Raw genomic sequence first — 9,802 nt, forward strand, 5'->3', positions numbered from 1 at the left:
CGTTTTAGAATTTTATGGTTCTGGTTTGAGAGCAAAATTGTGTTTCTTTCACTGGGCCTTTTGGATGTTTTGGCTGTTTTCAGGGAGATGTTGTTTCGTTATCTAGTTCTAGATTCAGAGACAAAGTTCTTTCCTTTGGCTCTCATTTGAAGACCAAAGTTGGAATAGCCTTCCTGTAACCAATAAGGTTTTAACCATTACTTTGCTGCTTCAAACTAAAATATAGAGAAGTATAATGATGCATAAACAAATTGTTGACATTATCAAACTTTTTTCTACACAATAACTGATTTTGGTTAACTGACTGTAAGTGGCTTAACATCTAAAGAACAATTTAAAATAGTCCCCAGTTTTTTCCTGAGGTCGAAAGATTATGATAATATGCACAAGCTTTCTCAGGTGACTATACACGAAGTCTTATTCTTCCATGAAGGACAAAACGTTAAGACACTGAATTCATTAATAGCATTTCACTACAGTATTTTTTTCTTAAGTTTTTGAAAAATACACAAATTTACTTCAAGGTTTCTCTACAGAAGGGCTCATATTATGTATTTGCAGATGATTGTGAAAAAGAATTTACCACAATCCATTCACAGGTCTCTCTATAGTATGTTACATTTTAAGCTTTTTAAGAGTACAGGGGTCTGCAAAGGCCTTATCACACTGATATCATTCATAGGGTTTCTCTCCAGTATGTGTTCTTCTATGCATTTGAAGAGCACCATGTTGTGCAAAGGCCTTACCACACTGATTACATTCATAGGGTTTCTCTCCAGTATGTGTTCTTTTATGTCTTTTAAGACCACTATGATGTGCAAAGGCCTTACCACACTGATTACATTCATAGGGTTTCTCTCCAGTATGTGTTCTTTTATGCAATTGAAGACAATTATGTCGTGTAAAGGCCTTACCACATTGATTACATTCATAAGGTTTCTCTCCAGTATGTGTTCTTTTATGCCTTTGAAGATCACCGTGACACGCAAAGGCCTTACCACACTGATTACATTCATAGGGTTTCTCTCCAGTATGTGTTCTTCTATGCATTTGAAGAGCACCATGTTGTGCAAAGGCCTTACCACACTGATTACATTCATAGGGTTTCTCTCCAGTATGTGTTCTTCTATGCATTTGAAGAGCACCATGTTGTGCAAAGGCCTTACCACATTGATTGCATTCATAAGGTTTCTCTCCAGTATGTGTTCTTTTGTGCAATTGAAGATGATTATGACGTGCAAAGGCCTTACCACATCGATTACATTTATAGGGTTTTTCTCTAGTTTGTATTCTCTTATGTGTTTGAAAAACAGTACATTGAGCAATGGCTTTACCACACTGATTATATTCATAGGATGTCTCTGTAGTATATATTCTCTTAATCTTTTGAAGATGACTGTGATCAACAACGACGTTACCATGCAGATTACATTCATATGATTTTTCTCCAGTATGTGGTCGTTTATGACTTTGATGAGCTTCATAAAGAAGAAAGTCTTGACCATACTCATAGGGTTTCTCTCCAGTGTGTGTTCTTTTATGCATTTCAAGATGATTGTGATAAGAAAAGACTTCATCACATTGCTTAATTTCACAGCATTTTTCTCCGTTATGTGTTTTTTCATTCCTTAGAAAATGAGTGTTATAAGACAAGACTTTACCACAGTGAGAATATACTGAAAATTTCTCTCCAGTTTGATTTCTTTCAATCCTGCAAGGATAATTTACACATGTAAAAGATTTACCACATTCAATGCGGTTGAACCTCAAACCTATATGAATTAATTTCATATTTTTTCAAATTGTAAAAAGGAATCAAATATCAAGGTTTTATAGCTTTCTTTAAAATCATGTTTTGTTCTCTCATTAGGGGTCATTTTACGTCTAGAAAAATATTTGTGGTGATAAATTCCAATGTGTCATGGTTTATCTTTTCATCTATAACTATACCTATATTTTTCTACGATATTTTTTACATTTTTGAAGAGGACTGCATATACTGAGTGCTTTACCAACTTTACTCCATTCATAATTTTACTATATTATTAGTCATTATACATTTGGTAAGTGAATTAAGACACCCAGAAGTATTTGCATAGACCTAGAACTCATGTTTGTTTTTGTTGTAATGTGAGTTTGTATTTATGTATTAACCATGATGATAGAAAATAAATTAACTTTGTATTTTTGGATCAAATTAAACATGTACACTCTACATAGGAACTACAGTTTATCTTCTTAATTGTTCTTAAGGAGAGGTATGCTAAATCTTTCCATGTTCCTATGCTCATACACTTGTGTCAAGAGTGACATATCATATATATGAAAAAAAGAATAGTGTATAAAAGATTTCCAAAATGAATCTACAAAGTTCGACTTTCACAGACTTGTGTTATAGATATTAAGATTTCTCTACAACAAATGCCCCTTGACTATTCTGATTTCATTTAACTTAGCACAGTCACAAAAAGTATATGAGTGATACAAGGATTACCATGGGCTATTGAATTAGTAGCAAGTTTTGCAGCTATACTCATCATCACTGAAATATGTATACATGTTCTGTCATGAACATCAAGAAGCAAATGAAGCATCAGTTCTACAACATAGCTCTCGTGGTGCTATGAATCAAATGGTGATATCTGTTTAGGCATTGCTACCTAGACTTTTTTGTAAATGAAGGCTTTGCAGATGCAATTCACATACATGAAACTGAGGTATATGGATTTGTGAGAACTTAATAACCATCAATACATTTAAAGCTGTGCTTATTTGCACGGTTGCTTTTGTTTTAAAGTTCCAGAACACACTGCAAACTATTCAAGGGAAATTTTTATGAACTTGCCCAAGAAAATTACCTTGCATGTCTTCTAGAACATTGACAATGCTCTTCAGTGTTAAGGTCTTTCCAAATGTATCCTAAAATATAGTACCAGAATATATGTTATATTATTTAAGAATGTGCAACAATTAGCTTATTATCTTAAGTTCACCTAAGAACTGTGACTGTGTTATTCACCTTATTCTTCTTTCTCTAAAAAAATTACAGAACAAAATCATAAACCAAGGAAAAGTTGTCTCCATATTTTGAAACATGAAAGAAATTCATTTTCACCTATAGTAGTTAGGTTCCTGTAGGTCTCAAGCATCACATCTTTGTAGAGATTCTTCTGGGAAGGATTCAGTAAATCCCACTCTTCCTTAGTGAAGTTGATGTGCACATCATCATAGGTCACTGCCTTCAAAATTATACCATAGATGAGTACAATGTAAGTATGGCAGTAAAATGAATACTTCTTTGAAAGCATAGTTTTATGATTCTGGTGTTACCCATTCTTGTTTCATGACATAGACAGTCACATTAGAAGAAAATTGAAAAGGAGAATAAATTTGTTATTTCTGTGTCCTTTGTATAGGATACCACCTTATAAGAGCAGTATCTATTCACAGGGAGAGAAAAAGAGAAAAGATCAACAGTACATTGTATGCATGAGAAAATTCATGACTATAGAAAGGAAAAAAAAAGATGGACAAACTGAGCATATTGGCGTATTTTGCCTTTACCACAACACACAGAAAACAGAGGTGTGTATATTTGTCTGTGAGACGAATGCCAGTCAAGATTTAACAGAACTGCTTATCCATTTTAAGATACCATGTATCTTGTCAGAGGTTGAGGAATGAGCATGTCTTTGCCCAAAGGCCAGTTTTGACAACAAGAAAACAAGCTTTGGGTGTCTTCGGTGCTCAACATTCTCTGGAAAATAGATCAATGATACCAGTAGTAATCGTGTCTCACTTCAACATTACACTAGTTTATTTAAATTCCATATTTTACAGCTCTTTGAAGTGGTTAAAGATTACCTATCTGTGCAAAATATATTCTTTATGTGTCTAAAAACCTGATTATTCTAACTATAAGTATGACTAACATAGATGACTATTGATCTATAATTCTAATTTCTATGTAACTTAAAGACTAAGACGTCATATTAGAATATTGTACAATAAACAACTGTACAACAAATGAGAACAATGGGCTCAAAATATAACCAATGAATAAGTATTTTGATCAGTGGAAGAAATGTACATTGCAATTTGATAAATATATTTATCAATATAGAAAATATTTTAAGCAGAGCTAGAAGCATGAATGCATACAATATTTAATATTTAACAATATATCAATATACAAAAATCTATATCAAAGCAATTGCCTATAAATTATAATTCACAAGGATTCACTCTATTACTATTATTATTAATGTATGTAAACACACATTAATCTATTTTTCCATTCAATTTTCCCTTTTTTTCAAAGAAATCCCTGAGCCCATAAAATTTCCCTTCTAACCCACAACCCTATACCAATTATAATCAACCCCTAAATGATTTCCCTAACCCTAGGATAAACTTTTTTGGAAGTCTTTTAGAATTACTTCCAGCTGTCATGGGTGTGATGTTCTTTCTATGGTATCCTGTGAAAGTAAAATGATGGTTAAGTTCCAAGATTACTGTCTGGTATAATTGCAAATAGTCTCTGAGTATTTTGTAAAGGTTTTCTGAGTTTCCTCTTATAAGTTCTGTTCAGAACGTTGTAAAATTTGGACCATTTGGTTGGAGAAAAGGAGAGAAAGGAAAGCGCGAGGAGACGCCGCCACCGCCGCCAGCGCAGCTGTGCCAGAGCCGCGAGGAGACCGGCCGCCCGACTCCCCCCACCCCTCGCCGGCCGCCGCGTCCTCGGATTTGTTCCAACAATCTGTTAAAACATGGTGGATTACTATGAAGTTCTGGGCGTGCAGAGACATGCCTCACCTGAGGACATTAAAAAGGCGTATCGGAAACAGGCACTTAAATGGCATCCGGACAAAAATCCTGAAAATAACGAAGAAGCAGAGCGGAAATTCAAACAAGTAGCTGAGGCATATGAGGTGTTATCGGATGCAAAAAAGCGGGACATCTATGACAAATACGGCAAAGAAGGATTAAATGGTGGAGGAGGAGGTGGAAGTCATTTCGACAGTCCGTTTGAGTTTGGCTTCACATTCCGGAATCCAGATGATGTCTTCAGGGAATTTTTTGGTGGAAGGGACCCATTTTCATTTGACTTCTTTGAAAACCCATTTGATGACATTTTTGGGAGCCGAAGGGCTTCCCGAGGAAATAGAAGCCGAGGTGCAGGCTCGTTTTTCTCCGCCTTCAGTGGATTTCCTTCTTTTGGAGGTGGATTTCCTGCTTTTGACACAGGGTTCAGTTCATTCCGGTCACTAGGACACGGGGGTCTCACGTCATTCTCTTCAGCATCATTTGGTGGCAGCGGAATGGGCAACTTCAAATCAATATCAACTTCTACTAAGATAGTTAATGGCAAAAAAATCACTACAAAGAGAATTGTGGAGAATGGTCAAGAAAGAGTAGAAGTTGAAGAAGACGGGCAGTTAAAGTCCTTGACGATAAATGGTGTGGCCGACGAGAACGCCTTTGCAGAAGAATGCCAGCGGAGAGGCCAGCAGATACCAGCTCTGGCCCCTGGCCCGGCCCCAGCAACAGTCCGGGCACTCTCCCCGGCCCGGGCCCCAGCTCCAGCCCCGACTCCGGCCCCTTCTATCAGCACCCGCACACAGAAGCCACCCAGGCCTGCCCCGACGGCCAAACTTGTGTCTAAAAGCAACTGGGAAGATGAAGAGCAGGACAGGCAGCGGGTTCCTGGCAACTGGGATGCCCCCATGACCTCAGCAGGGCTCAAGGAAGGTGGCAAGAGGAAGAAGCAGAAGCAGAAAGAGGACTCGAAGAAGAAGAAGTCGACCAAAGGGAACCACTAGGCTGAACTTGGCGGCAGCCGCTGCAGCCGCTCTGGTGTGTGGTGTGCACGTGCACGGCAGTGGCATCCTTTCGGTGCTGCTTCGCTTAGCAGGATTATGGACATGTGCCCACGGATCGGTAGGATCAGGGGTGTTGGAGATGGAGGTGACAATCTCGGGTGGCCCGTATAGTGTAAGCTTGTGACACATCCTCAGCCTTGTAACTCTGCTTTTCCCCAGCACTAAATCCTTAGCATTTTCCTCTTGAGTTGTAAGGATCTGTCTCATTCTTCTTAGCAGTCCGAGCCCTGCTCCGCGCACTGTGGTGTTTGTAGCTGTAGGAATCCAGTAGGGCCCAGTAGGGAGCTGGGTATGTGTTCATGACTATTTCCTGGCGGCGGCACAGTGGGCAGTTTTAGTACAGCGGAACTTAACAGGTAATGTAAGCTGCGCCTTGAGCCATGGGTTTTAGGGTGCTTGATTCAGTACTCTGGCAACATAGGCCATCACGAGCCACTTCAGATATAGTCTTTCCTTGTACTTATTGTTCAACTCTTAATCTTCTCCAGGTAGTCAAAAACTGACACCAAATGTAGTTTAGTTTTTGGGAAATCTCATCTTCTTGGATAAATGTTTGCCCTTCAGTCAACAGGTGTTGCCTAGCAATACCATTTCTAGCTTTCGTAGGTCAGTGCTGCTGGCTCTTTACACAGCCACACAGGTGCATGCAGAACGATCAGCCACTGAGCAAGAAGCTTGACCTCAGTTCTTCAGATTGCAAACACTGCCCCTTCACATCGTCCTGTCACAAATCCATGCCATGCTGCCACCCAACCTGCCGTTTGCACTGTGAGCACCAGGTAGTTCCAATGCCGTCTCATTTCTGGACTACACGTGCCTCTTGGGGATGTGTTCCTTCCTTTCGGCCATGAGGATCTGTTGCTTGGACTTTGTCTTCTTGGAAGAGAGGGCGTCATTAAAAGTTGGTGGACTTGAGATGCCAGCACTTGGGTCCAGCAGTGTGGAAAGGGGGAGTTTTGTGAGTTATAGGCACTGCCGTAGCTAGGAGCCTGGGCAGAGTCACCTGAGGTTTGAGGGGATGGCCACGAAGTGTTTGCTGTGTTTGCTTGGTTTCGGTGGGAGGTGGTGTGGGCAGTTACCATGGAGTGTGAATTGGTATTAATGTGTGTTGTGGAAATGTGACCCACAAGGCATAATGTATTTTAGTGCTACCAACGTAAATAAAATGTAAAGGTCACTGAAAAAAAAAATTGGACCATTTAAGCTAACAACGTTGGAACCATCTGGAGCAGTTGGTATGCAAAACAGGTCTGGTAGTAGCACTATCATCATCATCATCATATCAACCAGGTTGAGTTGTTGTTGTAGGGCCCCAACTTCTTCCTGGAAATTTCAAAATTACTTCAGGAAAATTCATTGTTCATTGTGGAAAACTTAAACATTATTTATATAGTCATATACAGACAAATATATTCAGTGACATGTATAATAGAGACAAAAATAGAAATATAGAAGAGTGAAAATTTTTCTAAATTCTTTTTTCTTTCTGTCCCATGCTCCTGACATGAGAGAGAAACTCTGAATTTTTATTTTAACAACATGCTTGGATTTAGAGAGGGACAGAGCCAGTGTCCATCTCCAAAACCAGCTCTATATATTCATAAATATACATCCACTTACAAAAGGCAACCAATGAAATGATAGGATAAAAGTGTAGATAACTGAATCTAAAAAGAATAAAGGGGCATATATGTGTATGATGTAAAAGTGTAGATCATTAAAATTAATTTTAAAAAGTAGCTACTTATTTATATATTTTACATTGATATAGATATGGATGTTCCCTTTTGATATAAACTTGATATTTTTATTAAAACATACTGTCTATTTTTTTATATTCTTAAACTATTTTACCTAAATCAACTCACTTAAATGTATAATGAAAATTTCTAGTCCTTGAAAGTTATTATTATAAACCAATTAGGATATAAAGTACTGCATATTAGTACTTTGTTATTTATTACAATTGAAATTATACTCAAGTTAGGTATGTTTTCAACATTATATTGAATTTCATTAGCTGATTCAAATGATCATACTTTAGAGGAAATGTTTGCTGAAGTAAAGCAAACTTTGTCTTCTTGGGGATTACAAATTACTTGTGAAACTATACAAAAAGGTGATTATATTAATCATTCAGCATATAGAATACTTTTACAAACATTTGAGCCCAAGGCCGGGCGGTGGTGGCTCACGCCTTTAATCCCAGCACTTGGGAGGCAGAGGCAGGCGGATCTCTGTGAGTTCGAGACCAGCCTGGTCTACAGAGCTAGTTCCAGGACAGGCTCCAAAACCACAGAGAAACCCTGTCTCAAAAAACCAAAAAAAAAAATTGAGCCCAAAAGTTAAAAATTAGGAGAGATTATTTGTGGAATCTTAATAATTTTCAGACATTGTCGCAAGACATTGACCATCTATATCCCATTATTGGAGTAAAAAATTGAAAACAGTAATTAGAACCAAACCATAAAAGGTGACAAGGATTTAAATAGTCAAAGAGAATTATCATCTAAAGCAGAGAATAAATGATTTAGTGGAAATAAAATTATAGGAGGCACTTATGGGTTGTCTGGATGTGTGAAGTTTGGTTACATTCAAGACTTTTTTTGATACAAGTTTCTCTGTAGCTTTGGAATGTGTGCTGGAACTAGCCCTTTTAGACCAGGCTAGCCTTGAACTCCACCTGCCTCTGCCTCCCAAGTGTGGGGATTAAAGGCTTGAGACACCACTTCCTGGCCTTCATTCTAGTCATTTTATGCTCTATGCATTCCCTGTAGGAATTTTACTGCAGAGGAAAGATATTATCTTATAATCGATATTTTAAACGTATAAACATACTAAAAAGTTATGTGGAAAAAAATCTGAGTTTTTTTAAAAAGAAAACTGAAACTTCATCTATTAGCAAGAATTTACCAAGGTTAAATTGTAGCTTGTTTTATTAATGTTGAAATTGAATCATTATGGACAGGAAGTGAACATTGGCAAAGAGCTTACAGTAATTTCTTGGGAGAAAGTAACAACAAATATCCCTTTAGCCATAATATTAATGATCATATAGAGAAGTAACTAATTCTAGGGAAAGGTTCCACCTAGCTTCCTGTATTTAATTTTGGGTTTGAGTCTCTATCTGATATATAGGCATACATAACAAATACTCATCCTTTAACCTCTTACAGATCTGCTGCATATGACAATTAAAATGCTTAAGTTTTTTGCAATGAAATATGAGCATGCATTACAGTGACCTGTGAAGTCTGCAAAAAAAGTGTGAGTCACGCAAGGAAGATTTCAACTGCACTATGTAATTGTTTCACCATCTAAACATCAGGTTTGGACTACACACTGCTCGGGACAATATCAAAATGGTACATTGAGATGACTGAGACTGCAGGGAACATATGTTTTAATTAAGCAAACAGTTCACTTTGGAGGTTTGAGGAAGAGATGATGGGCAAAAACACAGACAGGTTAAATGACGGAACTGAATCAAAGACCCAGATATTAATTCTCACACCTATGAACACCTGATTTTTGACAAATAAGCTAAAATTATACAATGAAAAAAGAAAGCATCTGCAACAAATGGTTATGGCATAACTGGATATCAACATATAAAGGATTGCAAATAGATCCATATCTATCACCATGCACAATACTCAAGTCCAAAGGGTATAAAGACATTAATATAAATCTGACCACACTAAAACTGATAGGAGAGAAAGTGAAAATTAGCCTTCCAAGCATGGAACAGAAGACCACTTCCTAAATATAACACCTGTAACACAGAGTCTGAGAGGAACAATTAACAAATGGGACCTTCTGAAACTGAGAAGCTTCTGCACAGCAAAGGACACAGTCAATAACACAATAAGGCAGCTTAATGAATGGGAAAATAAATTTCCAATCCCATATAAGATAGA

At 37.6% G+C, this 9,802-nt stretch overlaps 1 protein-coding gene and 1 pseudogene across 2 annotated transcripts; one reads left to right on the forward strand and one right to left on the reverse strand.

Moving 5' to 3' along the window:
• Positions 1–696: 696 nt before the first annotated feature.
• On the reverse strand, positions 697–3,308 carry LOC130866845 (zinc finger protein 431-like; annotated as a pseudogene).
• Positions 3,309–4,627: 1,319 nt separating this feature from the next.
• Positions 4,628–6,075, forward strand: LOC130866917 (dnaJ homolog subfamily B member 6). 2 transcript variants are annotated; one of them, XM_057758549.1, is made up of 2 exons: positions 4,628–5,460; positions 5,740–6,075. In XM_057758549.1, the coding sequence occupies exons 1-2, from the start codon at positions 4,770–4,772 to the stop codon at positions 5,820–5,822; spliced, it is 774 nt and encodes a 257-aa protein (XP_057614532.1). In that variant the 5' UTR covers positions 4,628–4,769; the 3' UTR covers positions 5,823–6,075. The 2 variants fall into 2 exon arrangements, with proteins under 2 accessions (XP_057614532.1, XP_057614530.1); XM_057758547.1 differs by having other exon boundaries at positions 4,628–6,075.
• The last annotated feature ends 3,727 nt before the right edge of the window (positions 6,076–9,802 follow it).

Source organism: Chionomys nivalis, chromosome 26, assembly GCF_950005125.1.
Source record: "Chionomys nivalis chromosome 26, mChiNiv1.1, whole genome shotgun sequence".
NCBI classification, from domain to species: Eukaryota; Metazoa; Chordata; class Mammalia; order Rodentia; family Cricetidae; genus Chionomys; species Chionomys nivalis.